The following is a 26,614-nucleotide window of genomic DNA, read 5'->3' as shown; positions in this document are numbered from 1 at the left end:
GCCATCGAGCCTGTCACATAGCGCTCAGATATCAGTGGGCCTCACACAATCCAAAAGTGTCCATCCAGTGTCCAAAAGAGTGTGCAGAGATTCAAAATCTCCCTTATCCTCTAGTCACTTTGGTCACAGCTGTGCCATCGAGCCTGTCACATAGCGCTCAGATATCAGTGGGCCTCACACAATCCAAAAGTGTCCATCCAGTGTCCAAAAGTGTGTGCAGAGATTCAAAATCTCCCTTATCCTCTAGTCACTTTGGTCACAGCTGTGCCATCGAGCCTGTCACATAGCGCTCAGATATCAGTGGGCCTCACACAATCCAAAAGTGTCCATCCAGTGTCCAAAAGTGTGTGCAGAGATTCAAAATCTCCCTTATCCTCTAGTCACTTTTGTCACAGCTGTGCCATCGAGCCTGTCACATAGCGCTCAGATATTCATTGGGCCTCACACAATCCAAAAGTGTCCAGTGTCCAAAAGTGTGTGCAGAGATTCAAAATCTCCCTTATCCTCTAGTCACTTTGGTCACAGCTGTGCCATCGAGCCTGTCACATAGCGCTCAGATATCAGTGGGCCTCACACAATCCAAAAGTGTCCAGTGTCCACAAGTGTCTGCAGAAATTCAAAATCTCCCCTGTCCTATAGACACCTTGTACCTTGTTTTACATTACTATATAGTTTGTTGGATTTTGTCTACATTTCTACCAAAAATGAGGAAGGCTGGTGGAAGAGGCCCTGGAATTGGGCGGGGGTTGGCAGCTGGTAATGATGGTGTTGGTGGTGGATCTGATGGTAGTGGCAAGAGCAAAATAGGACCGAATGCAGGAGGTGCTGACCCTGCGTCATCGTCTGGCTACATAAGGCCTCGAACGCTTAGTTTTCTAGGAGTTGGCAAACCGCTTTTAAAGCCAGAGCATCAGGAAAAAGTTTTGTCTTACATTGCTGACTCAGCCTCCAGCTCTATCGCCTCCTCTTCTTCAGTTGTAAAAAGTAAAAGCACTGAGTCGTCATTGGAGGCTCATGTTCATTAACCACACCTTTCCTTTTGTCCTTCACCCCAACCAAGATTGAAGGATGACGCAGGCCATACTACTGATTACTCCATGGAGCTGTTTTCACATACCATGCCTGGATTATCAAGTGAAATGGTGAATTACCCAGGCCAAGATGAATCTGACATGGAGTGCACTGATGCACAGCCGCTGATGGATGATTCTGCTGGTACATTCACTCAGAGCACTACATTGTCCTCGCAGTGTACAGAGCCAGATTCTGACCCTGATGAGACTCAGGTGCCCCTTCCCGCACACTATACCACCATACACGGTGACACAGAGGAAGGTGCACATGACATAGAAGAGGAGGTGATGGATGACCCAGTTGTTGACCCAGATTGGCATCCATTGGGGGAAGAGTTTCTGCTTCCAATAGCTCAGATGAGGAGCATCCACAGCAGACATCGACATCGCAACAGCTGTTATCTGGCAGGCCCGGAGCACTCCAAAGACAGGTTCCAAACATCAAAAGAGTTGCTGGACAGCTTGTCCAGAGGGTCAAAAGATCACAGCGTGCTAGGCCGCAAAATGTCTGCCAAAGTAGGAAGAGTGCAGTGTGGCACTTTTTTGAACAAAATCCTCATGATCAGGCCAAGGTTATCTGTAAGAAGTGTGCAAAGACCTTTAGCCGAGGGAAAAATCTGAAAAATTTGAATACCAGTTGCATGCTTAGACATTTAACCAGCATGCACTTGCAAGCGTGGACACAACACCAAACCTCAAGTGCCACATGTGCAACTGATCACAACGAAGGTAGTCAGCAACGCTACATTGTTTCCCCCACTGTAAGCCCACCGGTTAGCACAGCAGCAAATGTTGAGGTGTCGTTGCAAGACCACAGCAGTCAAGGAATCCCACTGTTATATCAACGAAAGACTGATTCTAGGCCATCAGAAAGAACACCAACTCCATCACCATCATCAACCCTCTGTCAGTCCGCCCTGTCCACCGCTACTTCCACCATATGCAGCTCTCAAGTCCAGCTCACCCTCCCAGACACTATGAGTAGGTCAAGAAAGTACTCAGTCTCTCATCCGCGTACACTGGGTTTGAACACCCACATTGCCAAACTAATCTCGTTTGAGATGATGCCCTTTCGGTTGGTGGAAAGCACAGCTTTCCGCGAACTCATGGCCTATGCAGTACCACGCTATGACCTACCCAGTCGCCACTTCTTCTCTCGCAAAGCCATCCCAGCCCTCCACCATCATGTGAAAGACCGCATTGTCCATGCACTCAAGCAGTCAGTGAGCGGAAAGGTGCACCTCACAACTGATGCATGGTCCAGTCGGCATGGCCAGGGCCGTTACGTGTCCATCACTGCGCACTGGGTTAATGTGGTGGATGCAGGGTCCACTGGGGACAGCGGTGGTGGGACAGTGCTGCCTAGCCCACGGTATAGGAAACAGTTGGCTGTAGGCGTTCGACCCTCCTCCTCCTCCTCCTCCTCCAGAAGCGAAAGCTCGTCCACAGAGCGCAGTCATACGAGCACTCCATCTGCAGCTGCCACTGTTGCACACGATGTGTCCCCCTATCGAGCAGCTAGTGGAAAGCGTCAGCAGGCTGTGTTGCAGATGATGTGTTTGGGCGACAGACACACCGCCGAGGTGCTGGCCGAGTACTTGAAGCGACAAACTGAGTCATGGCTGGGCAGTGTACATCTTGAGGCAGGCAAGGTAGTTAGTGATAACGGCCGTAATTTTGTGGCAGCCATAGCCCTTTCAAAACTCAGCCACATACCTTGCTTGGCTCACACCTTGAACCTGGTGGTGCAGTGCTTCCTCAAAAATTATCCGGAGTTAACAGCCCTGCTCCAGAAGGTGCGAAGACTGTGCGCGCACATCCGCCGGTCGCCTGTACACTCCGTTCGTATGCAGAAGCTGCAGCGATTGCTCCACCTTCCCAACCACCGCCTCATTATCGACATTGCAACAAGGTGGAACTCCACCCTGCACATGGTGGAGCGGCTGTGCGAGCAGAGGCAGGCCATAATGCATTTGTGGGAGGATACACGGCCAGGCACTTTGAGAGCAGACATGGAGTTGACAGGTGTGCAGTGGTCGAAGCTGAAAGACCTTTGTAAAGTCCTTCAGTGTTTTGAGGAATGCACACTGCTGGTAAGCGCAGACAACGCCATCCTAAGCATGAGCATCCCACTTATGCGTCTGCTCATGCAAACTTTGACGCACCTTAAGGAGCAGGCGTCTGCAGCCAATGTTGATGAGGAGGAAGAGGAGGAGGGAATCCTTGATGACATTCAGCCATTGTCTGCTCAGGGACCTCTCCTGGACGAGGTGGAGGAAGAAGAGGAGGAGGAGGATGATGATGGGGATGATTACTTAGGGGAGGAGGATGCATCTCGTGGGGCAAGTGAAAATGTTGGCGTGGCAAGGTCTGGTACAGGGTTTGTGCGTGACTGGAGGGATGTGGATTTGCCAGAAAGTGCTCCTCCACCCAGCACTCGCAGTGCATCATTGACACCGGGAACATTGGCCCACATGTCAGATTATGCCTTGCGGATCCTAAAAAGGGACCCCCGCATTGCCAAAATGATGAACGATGACGACTACTGGTTGGCCAGCATCCTGGATCCACGCTATAAAGGCAAATTACAAAACATCATGCCACAGGAGAACCTTGACCTAATATTGGCTAATAAACAAGCAACTCTGGTAAATCGGTTGCTTGAGGCATTCCCAGCACACAGCAGCGGTGATGGTTCTCACACGAGCCGTACGGGCCGGGGGCAGCTTGGCAGAGGTGTTCGTGGTGCACACAGCAGAAGTGGCGTTGGAGACTGGGGTTTCATGACAATGTTGTGGACTGATTTTTCAAATACCGCTCACACAACTGGTAATACTGCATCGATGGAAAGTGACAGGAGACAGCAGTTGTCAACTATGGTTACAAACTACTTTTCCTCCCATATCGATGTTCTCCCACACAGGTCATTCCCCTTTGACTATTGGGCCGCTAAACTGGACACCTGGCCTGAATTGGCCCAATATGCCTTACAGGAGCTTGCTTGCCCAGCTGCAAGTGTGCTATCGGAAAGAGTCTTCAGTGCAGCTGGATCAATCCTGACAGAAAAAAGGACCCGTCTGTCAACCTAAAATGTGGATGATCTAACCTTCATTAAAATGAACCACGCATGGGTTTCCAAGGATTTTGTCCCACCTTCCCCTGATGACACATAGGGTGACAGAAAAATGGCTTGCTTTGGTCCACCTCTTCCTGGTACTTCACCTATCTCGCCTTTTGCATCAGCTGAATGTCCAACATCAACATATGCCACTTTCTAAAACTCCCTAACTGTGCTGCCTCCCCCCCCATGGCCGGGGTCACCACCTAGCGCACGACACCGTGTAAGTGCCGTTGCCCTGGACAGGTGGGTAGGCCGACTCTTGGGCGCGGGCACTGGCACAGGGTCCCTCATAGTGCAATCAAGTGTCTCTGACGGTGGTGGTGCACACCCGCCGTCAAACACACCGCTGTACTATGAGGGGCCCAGTGCCAGTACCGACGCCCACGAGTGGGCCCCCCTTGCTTGGGCAGGGCCCCAGCATTTGCAATCTTTACCTCTCCCTGCTCCTCCGCTGTGTAATCTGGGCCGTCAAATCCATACTGTGCCTGACACCGTCTGAGCCTGCCTCCTGATGTATAGACATATATTTTGAATGTGTACGCTATCCATACATGTTATCCGGGGATACGGTACCCTTTCTAACCTTTGTGCAATCACGTGCAATCCATACTGGGCCTAACACCGTCTGAGCCTGCCTCCTGAGACATATATTTTGAATGTGTACGCTATCCATACATGTTATCCGGGGATACGGTACCCTTTCTAACCTTTGTGCAATCACGTGCAATCCATACTGGGCCTAACACCGTCTGAGCCTGCCTCCTGAGACATATATTTTGAATGTGTACGCTATCCATACATGTTATCCGGTGATACGGTACCCTTTCTAACCTTTGTGCAATCACGTGCAATCCATACTGGGCCTAACACCGTCTGAGAATGATAGATGGGGCCCACCATACACTGGAACATTCCAAAGGTGAACATCAGACACTGGAGCAGCATTTACAGGGCCCATTATACACTAGAGCATTAGAAATGGGGCCCATTATGTTTGGAGCATTATTTGGGCCCATAAGACAGTAGAGCTTCATCCATGGGGACCAACATATACTGTAGCATTATGTGGAGCTCATCATATACTGTTTCAAACATTATATGGGACCAATGATTCTGTATGGAGAAATAGATGGGCCTCGTCATGAGATGTAAAAAGTGAGGTATTTTTCATTGTACTATACCGCTATTTCTCTGCCGTATCGGAGCATGATGAGTTGTGGTATGTGTTAAAGGGGCGCTCTTTCGCCCAGGGCACATGAAAACCTGGAGCCAGCCCTCCCCCCCCACAGTCTGTAGCCAAATAACCCCCATTTTTCAGTGCGTAACTTGTATTGTGAAGTTAATTAAGGTTGACAAGCTTAAGTAAGAAGAATTGATGCTTTTGGCATTCAAATGGGCACTGTTGGTGTGTTTCCTGTCCTCCTCTCACTGCCGACTTTTATTCCCCATTGACTTACATTGGGTTTCGTGTTTCGGGACGACCCCGACTTTTCCCTATAATCGGACGATCTTGCTCGACCCGACTTTTGGAAAAGTCGGGTTTCACGAAACGAAACGCGACCCTAAAAAACCAAAAGTCGCTCAACTCTACCGGCAATACGTGGATGTTTTCTCCAAAAAGTCTGCGGAGACGCTTCCGCCGCACCGTCCATACGATTGCCCAATAGACCTATTGCCAGGCGCGGAACCTCCTAGAGGCCGTGTATATCCTCTCTCTCTTCCCGAGACAGAGGCTATGTCACAATTTATCCGGGAGAACCTGGCAAGAGGTTTTATCAGAAAATCGGTGTCGCTGACTGGTGCAGAGTTCTTCTTCGTGCAGAAGAAGAGTGGAGAGTTGCGCCCCTGCATTGACTACAGAGGTCTTAACGCCATTACTGTAAAAAACAAATACCCTCTTCCTTTGATCTCTGAGTTGTTTGACAGGTTGCGAGGGGCCTGGATCTTTACGAAATTGGATCTACTGGGGGCGCACAATCTGATCCGCATACGCGAAGGAGACGAGTGGAAGACAGCCTTTAATACCAGGGATGGCCACTATGAGTACCTGGTCTTGCCCTTCAGCCTCTGTAATGCGCCTGCTGTCTTCCAGGACTTCGTAAATGACGTCTTTCGTGATATGCTTTCCACCTCGGTGGTGGTCTATCTGGATGACATTCTCATCTTTTCTCCAGATTTGACCTCTCACCGGAGAGACATCTCCAAGGTCTTTGACCGTTTGCAGGCGAATTCACTCTTCGCCAAGCAGGAGAAGTGCCAGTTTGAGCAGGAGTCCTTGCCGTTCCTGGGCAATATCATCTCGGCCCAAAGGTTGGCTATGGATCCTGCAAAATTGCAAGCGATAATGGACTGGCAGGAGCCCCATTCTCTAAAAGCGTTGCAGCGCTTTTTGGGGTTCGTTAACTAGTTCATCCCCCACTTCTCCACACTGGTAGCTCCTTTGGTCACTCTCACCAAGAAAGGAGCCAATCCTAAGGTTTGGTCAGAGCAGGTCTCTATGGCCTTTTCGTCTCTGAAAACCCATTTTGCTGGCGTTCCCATCCTTCACCGTCCCGATGTGGATAAACCCTTTATCCTAGAGGTAGATGCCTCGGCCGTCGGTGCAGGAGCAGTCCTTTTCCAGAAGGATGCTCAAGGTCGGAAGCATCCCTGCTTCTTCTTCTCAAAGACCTTCTCACTGGAGGAGAGAAACTACTCCATCGGGGACAGGGAGTTGCTGGCCATGAAATTGGCCTTTTCCGAGTGGAGACATCTCCTGGAGGGAGCCCGGTTTCCCTTTCAGGTGTACACTGACCATAAAATCCTGGTCTATTTGCAAACGGCCCAGGGCTTGAACTCTCGTCAAGCTAGGTGGTCGCTCTTCTTCTCCCGCTTCCGCTTTACCTTCCACTATCTGTCTGGAGAGACGAACGTCCGTGCGTATGCTCTCTCTCGCTTGGTGGTTTCAGCGGAGGAAGAGGACGCTGAGCCTCGGCTAATTGTCCCCACGTAGAGCCTGAGGACCGTGGCTCCGGTCGCTCTTGAGGCAGTTCCGCCGGGCAAGACCTTTGTCCCTCCTCGCCTGTGGCCAGAGGTCCTCGCGTGGGTGGTCACTTTAGCACTAAGCGGACCACAGAACTCCTGGCAAGGTCTTATTGGTGGCCGCACATGGTTCGGGACACAAAAGAGTACATTCAAGCATGCCGGCTGGGTTATTGTATCCCTTGCCGGTGGCAGACAGACCCTGGGAGATGGTCGGTATGGACTTTGTGGTCGGCCTGCCCAAATCTGGTGGCAGCACGGTCATCTGGGTGGTCACCGATCACTTTTCTAAAATGGTGCATCTGGTGCCACTTGCGCGGCTGCCTTCCGCTGGTGGTCTCGCCGCACTGTTCATAAAGCACGCATTTCGTTTGCACGGTATGCCAGACAAAATTGTCAGTGACCGAGGTCCCCAGTTTGCATCTCGATTTTGGAGGGAGCTCTGCAGTCTACTCAGTATCGAGCTCAATTTGTCCTCCGCATATCATCCCGAGACGAACGGGTTGGTTGAGAGAGCCAATGAAACTCTGGTCACATACCTGTGACATTTTGTCTCTGCCAGGCAGGATGACTGAGCATCCTTACTACCATGGGCTGAATATGCCCTGAATAACGCAGTGGCTGATTCCACTGGTCAGACGCTGTTCCTTCTTAATTACGGCCAGCATACGTGCATTCCTGCCCCGATGCCAGTGTCTTCCACTGATTCCAGGGTGGCAGACTGGGCAGTGGAGGCTCACGACATTTGGGATCGCACCCAGAATGCTATTCCACTCTACTCTCAAGATCACATCTCACCACCTGTGCACTCGACCCGATCCCATCCCACTTCATCCCAAACCTCACCACAGTCTTCATCCCAACCCTAACCCATCTCTTCAACCTATCACTAACAACTGGTGTTTTCCCCTCAAGCTTTAAACATGCCTCCATCACACCTATCCTCAAAAAGCCCCCTCTTGACCCATCCTCTGTATCTAGCTATCGCCCTATATCACTTCTCCCATACGCCTCCAAGCTACTGGAACAACACGTCTACCTTGAACTGTCCTCCCATCTCTCTTCTTGCTCCCTCTTCGACCGCTTACAATCTGGCTTCCGGTCACACCACTCCACTGAAACTGCCCTTACTAAGGTCACCAATGACCTCTTAACTGCCAAGAGCAAGCGACACTACTCTGTCCTCCTCCTCCTGGACCTGTCGGCTGCCTTTGACACAGTGGACCATTCCCTATTATTACAGACCCTCTCATCCCTCGGCATCACAGACTTGGCCCTCTCCTGGATCTCATCATACCTAACAGACCGGACATTCAGCGTCTCCCACTCACACACCACCTCCTCACCTCGCCCCCTATCTGTCGGAGTCCCACAAGGTTCAGTCCTAGGGCCCCTGCTGTTCTCTATTTACACCTTTGGCCTGGGACAGCTCATAGAATCTCATGGCTTTCATTATCATCTTTATGCTGATGACACACAGATCTACATCTCTGGACCAGATATCACCTCCCTACTAACCAGAATCCCTCAATGTCTGTCCACTATTTCATCCTTCTTCTCCACTAGATATCTGAAACTCAACATGGACAAAACAGAATTCATCATCTTTCCCCCATCTCACGTGACCCCCCCTACGAACCTATCAATTACAGTAAATGACTGCCCACTCTCCCCAGTCCCACAAGCTCGCTGCCTCGGAGTAATCCTTGATGCTGATCTCTCCTTCACACCACGTATCCAAACCCTTTCCACTTCCTGCCGACTTCAACTCAAAAATATTTCACGCATCCGTTCATTCCTCACCCAAGAATCTGCAAAAACCCTAGTCCATGCCCTCATCATCTCTCGCCTTGACTACTGCAACCTCATGCTCTGCGGCCTCCCCTCTAACACTCTCGCACCCCTCCAATCTATTCTAAACTCTGCTGCCCGACTAATCCACCTGTCCCCCCGCTATTCCCCAGCTTCTCCCCTCTGTCAATCCCTTCACTGGCTCCCAATTGCCCAGAGACTCCATTACAAAACCCTAACCATGACATACAAAGCCATCCACAACTTGTCTCCTCCATACATCTGTGACCTCGTCTCCCGGTACTTTCCTGCACGCAACCTCCGATCCTCACAAGATCTCCTTCTCTACTCCCCTCTTATCTCCTCTTCCCACAATCGCATACAAGATTTCTCTCGCGCATCACCCCTACTCTGGAACTCTCTACCACAACATATCAGACTCTCACCTACCATCGAAACCTTCAAAAAGAGCCTGAAGACCCACCTCTTCCGACAAGCCTATAACCTGCAGTAACCACCGATCGACCAAACCGCTGCACGACCAGCTCTACCCTCGCCTACTGTATTATCACCCATCCCTTGAAGATTGTGAGCCCTCGCGGGCAGGGTCCTCTCTCCTCCTGTACCAGTTATGACTTGTATTGTTTAAGATTATTGTACTTGTTTTTATGTATACCCCCCTCACATGTAAAGCGCCATGGAATAAATGGCGCTATAACAATAAATAATAATAATAATAATAATAATATTCGAGCCTCTAAAGTGAGAATGAGAGCCTCAGCCGACACACATCGGCGTCCCGCATCAACTTTTGCCCCTGGCGACTTGGTGTGCACAGCGGGAATCCAGAGCCTTGCATCCAGCGGTATCCCATTCTCCTCCGACCACTCAGGAGCCTGCACAGCTATCTCGGCATCTCAGACGCTCTGCTCAGACCAGCTCTGTAGGACTGGTTGTTGCTGGTACCTCGGGGTCAGCAATAGCAGCGCAGGCTGTCCTGCAGCAAGCCACCCCAGTGGCTAAGTCCTCTCGTCACGCTATTGTGCATGCTCACGAGACGATCTCCCATTGGAGATCGTGAGTCATGTGCTCAGGTCCTTCTCCTTATCTGATTGGTCCATCTCAGAGATATGGAAGGTCCCGGAAGCGCACGGCTAAAAAAGGTCCGCATGGCCACTCGGCCATGCGCTAGTATAGACTCTGATTGCTACTGTGTGAATGGTGATGGATGTATGGACTGCAAATGACTCATCATAATTCCCCTCCCTCTGATATTACGAGTGCCTTAGGGATCTAGTTATAGAGTCAGCACTAGTTTGTGGCAAGTTACTGGCCACACGGCACATCCTCCACAGTGCTAGCATCCGACAGTGTGCCCCTCTAGCGCACTGTTGCATTGCGGCTGGGTCAGTCGCCGCGCTGCTGTAGCAGCACTAGTCAGCGTCCGCAGTAGCGACACCGCACGCACAGTAGGTCTAGACGGACATCGCCCTGAGTCTTGGGCTAGTCCTGTGACCACATACCGTGCGTGCACTTCACTGAGTACTGTGAGTTCAACAAGCTCGGCATTTACGTTCATGCCTTAAGGTGACTCTGTGAATCAACAGGGTCCGCTCAGAGCACATTGGGTGACGTTTAACCCACGTGTGCTATACCGCCATATAGCACGTCTGCCATTGTCTAGCAGCAGTTTTAACACCTACTGCACGGTGAACCCCGGGCGGCGAACACACTTCCTATTATTTAATATTTAGTGCGTTCTGCCGTCCCTAACACCCCGTACCTCACCAACTACTGCAGCTGCTGCCCCACCACACCACGCAGCACCCCACACTCCTCAGTGAGGGTCTGCAGCAATTGGAGACAGGTCTGCATTAGGGCCATGGCTCACCAGAAAAAATGGGTGGTTGGTAATAATGTCCAGTATTACCAACAGTGATCTGCAGCACTAGGTGGCCTTGTAAAGGGAAGTGGGAGTAGTCACCACCTGCTGACTAACTAAACATGTAGTAACACCAGCGGCCACCGGGGGGGGAAAACCCAGCACCCGACCAACTACAGTTGTAGTAACACCAGCGGCCACTGGGGGCAAAAGCTCACATTAACCCCCGATGGCCTGAAAGGGAAAAAGTTTATAAAAGAGAATCCAGAATCTGACAGATCCAAAAATGGACCGTGACAAGTGCCTAATAAATGGTAAAATACCACACGATGATGAACTAAATGTACCATATATTGTCCTTATTATTGGGCAAAAGGATCAAGGATATACAGTGATGGGGACAACATACAGAGGTAGAGACAGTTCTTTAGTGACTGCTCCATCTGCACACTGCAAAAATGATATATTGGACAGTGCCAAAGTAACAGTACCATGGAAATATAACCACGCAATAGCCAAAATAACTGTAACTTACATAAAATATTGCAATAAAGGGGCTACTTTGAAATGAGAGAATCTGAAAAATCTTGATAAAATTTGACACAAATTGAAAGTACCGCAAAGCTTCCAATTGCCCAGAAAAACATGTATGACATTATTCTGTTTTCATAACATGGTAGCATTGGTTACTGCTGTGCCGTCACGCACTATCTGTACAGTTTATTCCGTGAATGTTCTCCCCTTATCTCTGTGGCTAAGCTGTGAGCTGTGACATCCTATCACTGTCCAGATTTGCCACAAAGTGGCTGCTTCATTCCTTGTTTTGGCTTTTTTACAGGCTGCGATAGTCCCTCCTGATTTTTTGTGCTGCATCATATAATGTGAAAGTGGCAGGGCATTATAGGGAAGCCCAACCAGACGCTGAAGAGGTCATGTGACAGTCTGTCATGGTCCCTCCTGATTGGCTGTGCTACATCATATAATGTGAAAGCAACAAGACATTATGGGGAAACCCAACTAGTCATTTAAGAGGTCATGTGACCGTATGTACAGTATATGAAGCCAGAACAGTACTGTGGCTCCTTGTGAAGTAAATATGGGTTGAGCAGCAGTACCCTAGTACGGTGACATCACAGCATACGGACTTATGCTATTCTGACTCAGTACACTGTGAACTTTCGTCAGTACCAGCTGATCATTGGGGTGAACCCATCTGATACTAATGACTTATCCTAATATGTTAGTCCGAAACCATCCTTTTAATCTTTAATTTTATGCTTCCTGCATGCGTATAGTATTTGCAAAGCTGTGAGCTGTGACGTCATATCACTATCCAGATTCGCCACAAATTGTCTGCTTCATTCCTTGCCTGGACTTTTATACGGGAAGCCCAACCAGACGTTTAAGTGGTCATGTGACGGTATTTACAGTATGTGAAGCCAGAGGAGCATTGTGGCTCCTACTGAAGTAAATGAGGGTTGAGCTTCAGTACCCAAGAAAAGCCACAACACATCATCCAGAGCTGCGCTGTCCTGGCTTGGTACACTGTGAACTTTCGTCAGTATCACCTGATTGTTGGGGGTGAATCCATCTGATTTTGATGACTTATCCTAATATCTTAGTTTTGGACCATTCCTTTAATATATTATAATACTAATGACTTATCCTAATATGCTAGTCCGGAACCATCCTTTTAATATTTAATTTTATGTTTCCTACATGCATATAATATTTGCTAAATTGTGAGCTATGACGTACTATCACTATCCAGATTCGCCACAAAGTGGCTACTTCATTCCTTGCCTGGGCTTTTACACAGGCTTTGATAGTCCCATCTGATTGGCTGTGACGGTATTTACAGTATATGAAGCCAGAACTGCATTGTAGATCCTACTGAAGTAAATGTGGGTTGAGCTGCAGTACCGGGCCACAACACATCATCCGTGAGGAACATACACTGTGAACTTTTGTCAGTACCAGCTGATCGTTGGCGGTGGACCCATCTGATATTGATGACTTCTCCTAATAGGTTAGTCCTGGACCATCCCTTTAATATTTAATTTTATGTTTCCAGCACGCACATAGTATTGAATAGTTTGCAAGCTGTGGAAAGATCACGGGGTGCCTCAGGGGTTCAATCCAATATTAAATTCACACCACGCCGCTTAGGATGATTCTTGACAAACACCCGATCAATTATTTAAGAAATGAAGTCACATCGTCAGCGCTATACAATACGAACTTGGAAAAAAAATATATATATATATGTATTGTTGGCGTATATGACTTTTGTAGCACTTGATATTTTAAAACTCCATTTGTACATGATGCAAGTGGCAAGTGAATTTCCCAGAAACTACGACTGGGTATTAAAATCCGCGCAACCTGGGAGGGATAACGTCGTATAATCGCGTATGGGGAAATTAATTCTATTGAAAAAGAAAAAAAAAAAAACTAATTTTTTGTGATTTAGAAAAAGAACATCCCGGCGTTTGCGCAAAGTTTCCATGTCGTGCGTTAAGTCTCCTTAGAGCTTAATCCTATTTTTTAATAGGAAATGTTATTTAGGGATATTGATACAATGATAATACCCCAGTCTTTTGTCAATGCCCCTCTTGGGTAAAAAAGTTACACTTCCCCACATGTCTGGAAGTGGATCCCGTCCAGCGGTGATGACATCATAGTGACTCAGCGCCGATCATCCTCATAGGCTACCAGATGTCTCCGGACCATAAAAAAGCGAGGCTTAAATGTTTTTATTTTATTTTTTATTTATTTTATTTTTTTTTTAACTACACCCTCATTTAAATCTAGTTTCATAAAGAAAGAGAGAAAAGTAAATATTCCGGACTTTGGGGTTTTAAATTTCTTGGAAGGAAAAAAAAAAAAAAATGTCTCTAGCCATGTGTAGAGAAGATCTGGATTCATCGGGTAACTTAATATTCCATACTGCGCTCGTAGAATTCTGGATATTGCTCTCATTTGTTCCAGGGTTTCTTTTGTACGAGATGTTTTGGAATTGTGACATCATGTCGATATTCTGGCCCGTCACAGTGTAACGAGTGCAGGGAAGGTTTTCTAAGAAGACTCGATTTTTAAAAAAAAAAACTTTTGTGTAATTTTTAATTGAAATTTAGTTGTTTTTTTTTCCACTTGTTCGCTTTATTTAAAATTAGACTTTTATTAAATTCAACGTTTCATTAGAAAATGATCTACGTTTTTTTTACGTTAACTGTATATTTAAAAAAAAAAAAATAGGTGAGTATCTTATTATTCATCTTGCAGTTTATATATAAAGAAAAATGAGAAATCTTTCCATTTTCACACTGGCGTAATTCTACAAAGCCGCAGGGACATTAGCAACAAAAGACTGAATCGCACTCAGAACAGACTAAGGGAATATGAAATGAGAATGTACTGATGAGGGAAAAACTCATTGTGAAGGGAGGGGGAGGAGGTGAGCTGTGACATCACCTATTGTGAATGGTGGATCCGGAGTTATCTACTGTATAAAGAGGTGCTATCAGTCATTGTACAGGAGGGGGGGAGGTGAGCTGTGACATCACCTAGTGTGAATGCTGTACCATGTGTTATCTACCGTACATAGAGGTGTTATCAGTCATTGTACAGGAGGAGGAAGTGAGCTGTGATATCACCTGTTGTGAATGGTGGATCCTGTGTTATCTACTGTAGATAGAGGTGTTATTAGTCATTGTACAGGAGGAGGAGGAGGTGAGCTGTGACATCACCTATTGTGAATGGTGGATCCTGTGTAATATACTGTATATAGAGGTGTTATCAGTCATTGTACAGGAGGAGGAGGTGAGCTGTGCTATCACCTATTGTGAATGGTGGATCCTGTGTTATCTACTGTATATAGAGGTGTTACAGTCATTGTACAGGAGGAGGAGGTGAGCTGTGACATCTATTGTGATGTCACATATTGTGGATCCTATGTTATCTACTGTATATAGAGGTGTTATCAGTCATTGTACATGAGGAGGAGGCTGTGAGCTGTGACATCACCTATTGTGAATGGTGGATCCTGTGTTAACTACTATATATAGAGGTGATCAGTCATTGTACATGAGGAGGAGGCTGTGAGCTGTGACATCACCTATTGTGAATGGTGGATCCTGTGTTAACTTCTATATATAGAGGTGTTACAGTCATTGTACAGGAGGAGGAGGTGAGCTGTGACATCACCTATTGTGAATGGTGGATCCTGTGTCATCTACTTATATAGAGGTGTTAACAGTCATTGTACAGGAGGGGGAGGAGGTGAGCTGTGACATCACCTAATATAAATTATGTGTTATCTCCTGTGTATAGACATTACTTGTCATTGTAATCCTGTCTGTGATGATAATGACACTTCAGTCAAAAATTAATATCCTTTCCCTTTTGCTATATTATATTATTCTTATATTGATTTTATGTGTAATTTTTTTTATTATTTAGTCTTTTAAAATTTGACGGCTAATCCTTTGGACAGGCCGTTAATATCAAACTGGTGGGGGTCTGTCAAATTCTTGAGCACTCATACAAGTGACTTGGAAGATACCGTTATATCTAGAAAAATTAGTGTAAAAAAGTATGGGGCATAAAGGTATTAACCAGCTTAAAACCACATGTAAACATTGAAGAGGCTGCAGTAATCACATGAACATTTAATTAAATTGATTTTTTTAAATTAAAATATGATATTTTAATCATTAAGTTGACACCTTTAAAAATATTATTAAATCCTGGCCCTTTTTATTGTACTATTTAATATGATTAGTTAGATTTTTTTTTTATTGATTTTATATTTTTACATTTTTTTTTAATCTTTTTCAAATTTAATGGCCATTTTTTTTGGAGAATATTCATCAAAATTAGTCTGGTGGGTCCAATTTTTATTAATCGGGGGGGGGGGGGAAGCACAAGTGACTTGAAAGATGCTGCAAAATCTGGCATAATCAATATAAAAAAATATATACGGCATATGTAGTTTTATACTAGCCTTAAACTCCCTGCGACCATTGCAGAGGCTGCAGCGATCACATGAACACGTTCAAACCGTTCCCTCTCCCCATTTTTGGAAATGCAAAAATAAGTGAGGGAAATATATTCTTACAATGCAGAAAGTAAAAAAATAGTGAGTAAAACAAATCAATTACAATGAAGGTAAATAGAAGAACATCTGGTGATGACGTCATTGATGACATCATAATCTTACCCCTTTTTTACATTTCTCCTTCATTAAAAGCAATTTGGTTTCGTATTCCGGCCTAGGATGTTCCTATACGATAAAACAGGACAAAAAAAAAAAAGATTTATATTAGTTTTTTATCCACTTTTCGGTTGCTGACATCAAACACGACCATTAGAGGACAATACACCGAGGCACAATTGAGAACTTGTTTTTTTTTTTTTTTTTCAACCATAGGACACGTTTCAACACAGTCACTAGAATTGGAGGGATCAAACACGTGAGGACACGCAAAGGTCTAACAAAAGGGAAACGGGTCAAACCTTTATACGCTCCTTGGTGCATAATTGATGATGAAAAGGGAGAAAAGACACATTATAATAAATACACGCCAGGCAGAAAAAAAAAAAAAGTTATAGAAAATGTTCTTTGACACCAAAAACCATAAGGTTTGTAGGACATAAAACCTGTTAAAAAATCACTATACAAATGGAAATACAGTCTATATTGGATATTTGTCAGATTTTGCAGATTTCAACGGGGTCCAATGACAATGGGGCCCAGGCTAGAACGGGTTAAAGGGGTATTCCCATCTCAGCCATTTATGACTTAGACATGAGTATCTACCTCCCAGCATGTGATTGGGGCAAAGGAAACGGCTAAGCAGTTTTTCCATAGCCTCCATAGAATTGAATGGGAGTTACGGAAACACTGAAGTCAAGCATGCTCAGCTTCTATGGGAGCTGCAAGAAGAGCGCAATTGACTGTTTCCAGAGTACCGATCGTACCGATCGTCTTAAAAATACAGATGTGCCCAGGTCTCTCTCAGCCATGAATGACTGAAATGGGAATATCCCTTTAATTTTTAATCTAAGATGGAAATAAACTGTCTCTTGCCATAAATATGCACCTGCCGTAAATGCCGCTGTTCTCCTGAATCCGGCGATGTTTTTCTTATTTTCCTGCGCCTCTCCGTTCCTGAGATATAGCCATATATATAAATCTAGTCTTTTTTCGACAAGTGGGCGTGTTCATCAACTCTACACTATGGGTGTGGGCCCAGTTGGCTAAAAAAATGTGATTTTTTTTTATACAGGGAAGAGAGGGCTATATCTCAGGAACGGAGAGGCGCAGGAACAAAAGAAAAACATCGCCGGATTCGGGAAAACAGTGGCATTTATACAGGTAAAAAAAAAAAAAATATTTAAGGCAAGTGACAGGTCGTCCTTTAACTGGCGTCTCCCACAGATAAGTGGCTACAAGGGGATCCTAAAGGAGATCCCTAAAGAAGTTACATACAAATTTGTTTAAGAGGAGGTTAAATCACTTTTTCTTCTACATTGAGCCCAATTTATCAAAACTGTCTAACTGATGTATTGTCATTGTGCCCATAATAACCAATCACAATGAAATATTGCATGGTTGCTATGGATTCAATTTCGTATTAGACTGTTTTGTTCAAACTTTGGTTTGATTTATCAAAGGTGCCTAAAAGCAAAACCGTCTCTGGTTTCCATAGCAACCAATTAGAACTCAACCGTTATTTTTTTAAACGCAAATTTTAAATTAAAAGCCGCATCGTTATGCGTTGCTATGGGAAACAAAGTGACAGTTCTAAACAATTTTGATAAATCTATCACATCGGCTCTCAAAGTTTACCCAAGTTGTTCTTATGCTCTTCTGTAATATGTGACTTTTTTCAGCATAGGCAAATGTATCACATATATATATATATATATATATATATATGTATTTATGCGTACATTTATCATAGATACATAATAAAAGTCACAATCATACGGAACCGTAAATCAGGAAACCAACTGATGTCACAAATGTATGGGTCCCACTATCAATAATCCTTTTTTACTTATACACATATATTTCGGTCAAAAAATGTTTTCTTGCAATTGGGTTTCTTTAAAAATTTTGCACCGTTTTGCTTTTGCCGGCACTTAACTTTTTTTTGCACATTCAGTTTTGATGTGGTCTGTGGTCATAAACCAGCAGAGAAGCACTCAGAAAAAGACAGATAAAAGAATTATAGACTTTTCCATTGGAGAGTTCAGAAAAAGCTTACTGACAGATTCTCTGTTAACTCATTCTGCACTTTTTCGTTAAAGGGGGTTGTCACGCTGTGATGGTCTTAAGTAAGAAAGAGGGGCCTCATACTGTCCCCGGAACTGGAACCCTAATTAGCCCTGTCCCGGGGGTACTTTTGAAGGTTGAGAAGCCTTACTATACTCCTGTTAAACCCCAGTCTGTCCCCTCCCCCACTCCATGAGGCATGGGACAGAAATGTAAGGTTAACAAGGCACAACGATAATACCTCTATCATACAAAAGCACTAACCAAAAATAGGGAAAAGGATAGGGACAAGGAGGAATTAACTAAAAAGGAATAGGGACCAGGAGATAAACACACACACATACTACAGTAAACTACAGGTCACTACAACTACAAGTCCCACTCCAATTAATCAGCTTAGCACTTAGCACAGGAAGAAAAATCTTTCATCAGCAAGGAAGAAACACCAAGAGCTAGTTTATATAGGGAGTTGAGAGGATGTTAGTAGCTGCAGCTGGGAGCGACCACCGGTAGGTTCCAAGCAGCATGGAAAAAATCCTTAACCCCTTCACCACTGATGGAAAGGAAATCCATTTAAAATAGGACACTAAAGAGGACATGCGATTCATCACACGTTGTTGTGACCTTCTAACTCCAGGTTTCTCAAGGGGATGTGACACCCTCGTGAATGACAAGGGTTGTCCATTTTTAGAGACCATTTTTGTTTATTTATCCATTCTTTTTTTCTTTTTGCATGTATTTGAGGATGCATAATCATTTTTTGCAATTGTGTTTCATTAAAAATGTTGCACAGTTTGTCTTTCACAGGCTTTTTGTTTCCTGGCACATTCAACTTTGATGTGGTCTGTGCTCATAAATCAACTGAAAGGAGCTGAGAAAAAAAAGAGAGATAAAAGAGTTACAGACTCTCCTGTCAGACTGTTGGAACCAAAGCTCACTGGTAGATTCTCAGTTATTTCATTCTACAGCCAGCAACAGACAAAGAGGCTATAGAAGGCAAACGGTGCAAAATTGTGAATAAATCCCAAAGGAAAAATTTAATTTGAGCTCAAACTACATGCAAAAACATTAATTAAAATGATGCCCAATAGGTGGACAACCCTTTTATATATTTGTTGTTTTATATAACTATTCATTTGAATGGAGAGGTGGTCATCCTTTTTCCATATTGGTGGGGTCCCAGCTGCAGGAACTTATTAACTGCCCCTTAGGTGAAATATTCCTATTTAAAATATGGTGATAAGAGGTAAAAGTTAGATTTGTATTGAGGGAGGGAACATTGCTTGTATTTTTAAAAATTTGATATTTATCTGTGATCGAACCTGGCAAAAAGTCTCAACCAGGTCTCTGCTCAATTCCCAGGCTTGGAATAATGGGGTTTATTAAATATACTAGTCGAATCATGCAATCACAATGGGGCCATTGGAGAGAGGGGACTCAGGTGTGGAAAATTATCCTGGGTGCCGAAAACCTACAGTATATAGAACTCCCTTCTCTAAATAATATGCATTATTGTAAAAAAAAAAAAAATTGAGGAAAGAACAAGAAGGCACCATCATGGGAACCCACTTTTCTCTGTGAATCCCACTTTTTATGGATGATCATAGGTCCACAAGGGAGTCATGGTAAAATATAATGCATTTTATAGGAATGCTCGCACCCTTGAAAGGTCATTAGGACGACTCTGGAAAAATAAAGGCAAAGTAGTGCAGTATACAATAGAGGAATTATCTGGCACTATAAGTGGAACTGTCCAAGGCAGATAATATGTCTCAGCAAGAAGCCTATCATCCAGATTACTATGTCTTGTAGTACAAAGGGCTCTTTGGGGTAGTGGTTCTCAAGCCACTTACTGATTGGCTGCAGCACTTTCAATGTGATATTAGCGCTGTAGACAATAACAGACACCGGGAGAAGCAGCAGAGACTCAGTAATGGACCAAGGGAAGGGTTTATTGAAAACGCTTTAATGTATAGGTCAGGTGCCTCCAATAGGTGGCACTGGAGAGTTAAGCTTTATTCTTTCTGCGAGAAAGCTCATTTGCATACCATTATAACAATGCAAAAGAAGTGAAAAAACATCTTACTGCCCTGTCTCATTACAGAATATTGTCTTCTCCTTCATGGTTGATTTGGAGGTCTCTTCCGCTGTACTATGACTTGTTGGCTTTGTCAGTAAAGTGATATATGCCCTTCTTAAAGTCATTGCGTTTTTCATTCAAAAAGATTTTATCGAAACTGTTTTCTGCTCATAAATAAGGGAATAGTCCTTTTTTTTAGCAGAAGTCCCGAGGCATTGTAACATGTGCACCTTTAATTATTGATGGCCGAAAACAAAAGCCCATTCAAAACACATTAATATTAACGTAGACTCGTGTAATATCACTCAAAATGGGTTGGTTCCACATAACATGATTAAAGGTGCAATATTCGCTGCGCCAAAAACATTACACCTACATGGTTATGTATTATGCTTATCTTTCATTTTTTTTATTAGCTGTGCAGATGACGAGCGTGATCACGCTTGATCTCCGGTAGTTTTCTATCAGTTGATCCTACCAATTTTTGGGGGATCTGCCTGCTTGGGGTGCTGTCAGGCACCCTTTGGGAATCTACTCTTGGGGTTGAGTGTTACTAGACTGGCCATATTTGGAATTCTCCAAGAATATTTGGTCTTTTTTTTTTCTCCATAACCCAGGTGGTAGTCAGTTTGGATTATTCTTGCCTAATTCCAATATTTATCCACTAGTAAGAGGAGTCAGAACTATGTCGGAGCTTCTTAATCTTGTCCCTTCGCCTTCGTCGAAAAAAAAAAGGACACGCAACATTTGAAGACATTGATCATCTTTATTGGCTGTCAAAATCATTCTAATAATTAATGGCCAATATAGAAGGGTGATATCACTCTTCCACCCCTCAATGTGTCTGAGATACAGTTACCGATGGCTCAGTCATCCAGTCTAGTACAGGACTGTGCTGAACTATCAGTGGTTTGATTGACAGCTTAGCCATCCAATTTTAGAGTGGGAGGCACTGGCTGTCTCCGGGTGCTCATTCTCCCAGGTGATTGTCAAGCTACTTAACTGAGCTGTTAGTCCCAGACCTCTGCCAGACGTACATTCAGCTTTTGTCTGGTTTGTCTCTCTGTGCCTTTTGTTCTGTTTGTCGATCTTTAGTTGCCTGACCTTGGACCTTGCTCTGATCATTAGTTTGTTTAATCCATTTGCTATGATCTGCTTTACTCCTGGCTTTTTGACCTCGGACCATTACCTGACTACGCATTTGTCTCTTCCCTCTGTTTATGACGTACCCTCCTGACTTTTGACCTCGGATTCCTTGACTACCAGGACTCATAGCTTGTCCATGAGAATTAACTCAGCGTCACAGGTGGTCTCATTTAGATGACCATCATCCATGCGCCATCACAGATTGTTATGGTGGCTTCTATCTGAAAAGGGGCTATCTTGTGAGGCAATGGAGTCAACACAAATATAGTTACAAATATATGAACTTTATCAAATTATCGGCGTTGAGGAGGATTGGTTGAGAACAGAACTTTTTGCTGCTCATTGAGGCCAGCAGACACTGGATCACATTTTTCACTCACTCCCAAAAAAACAATAATCTTTCTTGGTAAATATCAGACATGGTGAAAGGGGTATGAATTGACTTGGTTTGCATTTGTTTATTTTTTAACTGGGAAAAGGTGGAAAGTTCAATTTTTATTTTTTAATTTTTACATTATTTTAAAAACTTTTTCCTTAATTTTCAATTATTCTTTTAGTTGACCCCCCAGCTGCATTGACTCCTGCAATTGAACTGTTTAAATGCCGCCATCAAAAATTGAGATCTAAACTGTTAAACAGAAGTACCTCTTTTTTCAGACTATAAGCTGCACTTAAGGGGTGTGCATCTTATAGTCTGGATGTACTTGTTGTGGCTGTGGATGAAGGGGTGAGGGAAATGGCAGTGGTGGACATGCGGGTCACAGGAGACAGAAGCCAAGAGTACCAGGATAGTGATGAGGGGGCCATGTATACCAGGATGGTGATGAGGGGGCCATGTATACCAGGATGTGGATGCCAGGGCTATGTATACCAGGATGGGGATGAGAGGGCCATGTATACCAGGATGGGGATGAGGGGGTCATGGATACCACCAGGATGGGGATGAGGGGGCCATGTATACCAGGATGTGGATGAGGGGGCCATGGATACCAGGATGGGGGTAAGGGGGCCATGGATACCAGGATGTGGATGAGGGGACCATGTATACCAGAATGGAGATGAGGGGGCCATGTATACCAGGATGGGGATGAGGAGGCCATGTATACCAGGATGGGGATGAGGGGGCCATGTATACCAGGATGGGGATGAGGGGGCCATAGATACCAGGATGGGGATGAGGGGGCCATGGATACCAGGATGGGGATGAGGGGGCCATGTATACCAGGATGGGGATGAGGGGGCCATGTATACCAGGATGGGGACGAGGGGGCCATAGATACCAGGATGTGGATGAGGGGGCCATGGATACCAGGATGTGGATGAGGGGACCATGTATACCAGGATGGGGATGAGGGGGCCATGTATACCAGGATGGGGATGAGGGGGCCATGAATACCAGGATGGGGATGAGGGGGCCATGTATACCAGGATGGGGATGAGGGGGCCATGTATACCAGGATGGGGATGAGGGGGCCATGGATACCAGGATGGGGATGAGGGGGCCATGGATACCAGGATGGGGATGAGGGGGCCATGTATACCAGGATGGGGACGAGGGGGCCATAGATACCAGGATGTGGATGAGGGGGCCATGGATACCAGGATGTAGATGAGGGGACCATGTATACCAGGATGGGGATGAGGGGGCCATGTATACCAGGATGGGGATGAGGGGGCCATGTATACCAGGATGGGGATGAGGGTGCCATGTATACCAGGATGGGGATAAGGGGGCCATGGATACCAGGATGTGGATGAGGGGACCATGTATACCAGAATGGGGATGAGGTGGCCATGGATACCAGGATGGGGATGAGGGGGCCATGTATACCAGGATGGGGACGAGGGGGCCATGGATACCAGGATGGGGAAGAGGGGGCCATGGATACCAGGATGGGGATGAGGGGGCCATGTATACCAGGATGGTGATGAGGGGGCCATGTATACCAGGATGTGGATGCCAGGGCCATGTATACCAGGATGGGGACGAGGGGGCCATGGATACCAGGATGGGGATGAGGGGGCCATGGATACCACCAGGATGGGGATGAGGGGGCCATGTATACCAGGATGTGGATGAGGGGGCCATGGATACCAGGATGGGGGTAAGGGGGCCATGGATACCAGGATGTGGATGAGGGGACCATGTATACCAGAATGGAGATGAGGGGGCCATGTATACCAGGATGGGGATGAGGAGGCCATGTATACCAGGATGGGGATGAGGGGGCCATGTATACCAGGATGGGGATGAGGGGGCCATAGATACCAGGATGGGGATGAGGGGGCCATGGATACCAGGATGGGGATGAGGGGGCCATGTATACCAGGATGGGGATGAGGGGGCCATGTATACCAGGATGGGGACGAGGGGGCCATAGATACCAGGATGTGGATGAGGGGGCCATGGATACCAGGATGTGGATGAAGGGACCATGTATACCAGGATGGGGATGAGGGGGCCATGTATACCAGGATGGGGATGAGGGGGCCATGAATACCAGGATGGGGATGAGGGGGCCATGTATACCAGGATGGTGATGAGGGGGCCATGTATACCAGGATGGGGATGAGGGGGCCATGGATACCAGGATGGGGATGAGGGGGCCATGGATACCAGGATGGGGATGAGGGGGCCATGTATACCAGGATGGGGACGAGGGGGCCATAGATACCAGGATGTGGATGAGGGGGCCATGGATACCAGGATGTGGATGAGGGGACCATGTATACCAGGATGGGGATGAGGGGGCCATGTATACCAGGATGGGGATGAGGGGGCCATGTATACCAGGATGTGGATGAGGGTGCCATGTATACCAGGATGGGGATAAGGGGGCCATGGATACCAGGATGTGGATGAGGGGACCATGTATACCAGAATGGGGATGAGGTGGCCATGGATACCAGGATGGGGATGAGGGGGCCATGTATACCAGGATGGGGACGAGGGGGCCATGGATACCAGGATGGGGAAGAGGGGGCCATGGATACCAGGATGGGGATGAGGGGGCCATGTATACCAGGATGTGGATGAGGGGGCCATGGATACCAGGATGTGGATGAGGGGACCATGTATACCAGGATGGAGATGAGGGGGCCATGTATACCAGGATGTGGATGAGGGGGCCATGTATACCAGGATGGGGATGAGGGGGCCATGGATACCAGGATGGGGATGAGGGGGCCATGTATACCAAGATGTGGATGAGGGGGCCATGTATACCAGGATGGGGATGAGGGGGCCATGTATACCAGGATGGGGATGAGGGGGCCTTGGATACCAGGATGGGGATGAGGGGGCCATGGATACCAGGATGGGGATGAGGAGGCCATGGATACCAGGATGTGGATGAGGGGGCCATGTATACCAGGATGTGGATGAGAGGACCATGTATACCAGGATGGGGATGAGGGGGCCATGTATACCAGGATGGGGATGAGGGGGCCATGGATACCAGGATGGGGATGAGGGGCCATGGATACCAGGATGTGGATGAGGGGGCCATGTATACCAGGATGTAGATGAGAGGACCATGTATATCAGGATGTGGATGAGAGGACCATGTATACCAGGATGGGGATGAGGGGGCCATGTATACCAGGATGGGGATGAGGGGGCCATGTATACCAGGATGGGGATGAGGGGGCCATGGATACCAGGATGTGGATGAGGGGGACCATGTATACCAGGATGGGGATGAGGGGGCCATGTATACCAGGATGGGGATGAGGGGGCCATGTATACCAGGATGGGGATGAGGGGGCCATGTATACCAGGATGTGGATGAGAGGACCATGTATACCAGGATGAGGATGAGGGGGCCATGGATACCAGGATGGGGATGAGGGGGCCATGGATACCAGGATGGGGATGAGGGGGCCATGGATACCAGGATGGGGATGAGGGGGCCATGTATACCAGGATGTGGATGAGGGTGCCATGTATACCAGGATGTGGATGAGAGGACCATGTATACCAGGATGGGGATGAGGGGGCCATTTATACCAGGATGGGGATGAGGGGGCCATGTATACCAGGATGGGGATGAGGGGGCCATGGATACTAGGATGTGGATGAGAGGACCATGTATACCAGGATGGGGATGAGGGGGCCATGGATACCAGGATGTGGATGAGGGGGACCATGTATACCAGGATGGGGATGAGGGGGCCATGTATACCAGGATGGGGATGAGGGGGCCATGTATACCAGGATGGGGATGAGGGGGCCATGTATACCAGGATGTGGATGAGAGGACCATGTATACCAGGATGAGGATGAGGGGGCCATGGATACCAGGATGGGGATGAGGGGGCCATGGATACCAGGATGGGGATGAGGGGGCCATGGATACCAGGATGGGGATGAGGGGGCCATGGATACCAGGATGGGGATGAGGGGGCCATGGATACCAGAATGTGGATGAGGGGGCCATGTATACCAGGATGGGGAAGAGGGGCCCTGGATACCAGGATGGGGATGAGGGGGCCATGTATACCAGGATGTGGATGAGGGGGCCATGGATACCAGGATGTGGATGAGGGGACCATGTATACCAGGATGGGGATAAGGGGGCCATGGATACCAGGATGTGGATGAGGGGGCCATGGATACCAGGATGTGGATGAGGGGGCCATGGATACCAGGATGGGGATGAGAGGGCCATGTATACCAGGATGTGGATGAGGGGGCCATGGATACCAGGATGTGGATGAGGGGACCATGTATACCAGGATGGGGATGAGGGGGCCATGTATACCAGGATGGGGATGAGGGGGCCATGTATACCAGGATGGGGTTGAGGGGGCCATGTATACCAGGATGTGGATGAGGGGCCATGGATACCAGGATGTGGATGAGGGGGCCATGGATACCAGGATGTGGATGAGGGGGCCATGAATTCCAGAATGTGGATGAGATGGTTATGTATACCTGGATTGGGATATTAGTACAGACCTGGGGGACATTACCCCTGTAGCAGTGTTAGCAGCAGATCCCCCCTCCCATTACAGTGTGTCATGATGAAATTTTTTGCTTCAATTGGTCCGGTGTGCCTTACAGTCCGAAAAATACGGTAGTTCTTCATGCTGCTATTGGAGGCAGGTCCCGGCTGTATATTGCAGCTTGCACCCTCGGCGTATTGAATGGGCTTAGATATTGAACCTACTCCATACAGCCACACATGACTTTGGACACACATGTACATCTTACAGA

At 46.7% G+C, this 26,614-nt stretch overlaps 1 protein-coding gene across 1 annotated transcript in view; it reads right to left on the bottom strand.

Moving 5' to 3' along the window:
• ANO2 (anoctamin 2) overlaps nt 1-26,614 on the bottom strand; it is a 239,517-nt gene that overhangs the window by 105,749 nt on the left and 107,154 nt on the right. Inside the window, exons 14-15 of the mRNA XM_073567770.1 lie at nt 16,406-16,417; nt 16,110-16,172 (exon numbers count right to left, since the gene is read on the bottom strand). Coding sequence (XP_073423871.1) covers nt 16,110-16,172; nt 16,406-16,417 — 75 coding nt within the window. The remainder of the gene's footprint in view (nt 1-16,109; nt 16,173-16,405; nt 16,418-26,614) is intronic.

Source organism: Dendrobates tinctorius, unplaced genomic scaffold (assembly GCF_039654945.1).
Source record: "Dendrobates tinctorius isolate UK_male_01 unplaced genomic scaffold, ASM3965494v1 ptg000020l, whole genome shotgun sequence".
NCBI lineage: Eukaryota > Metazoa > Chordata > Amphibia > Anura > Dendrobatidae > Dendrobates > Dendrobates tinctorius.
The sequence above is the reverse complement of the archived record's forward strand: the minus strand, read 5'-3'. Positions and strand labels throughout refer to the sequence as shown.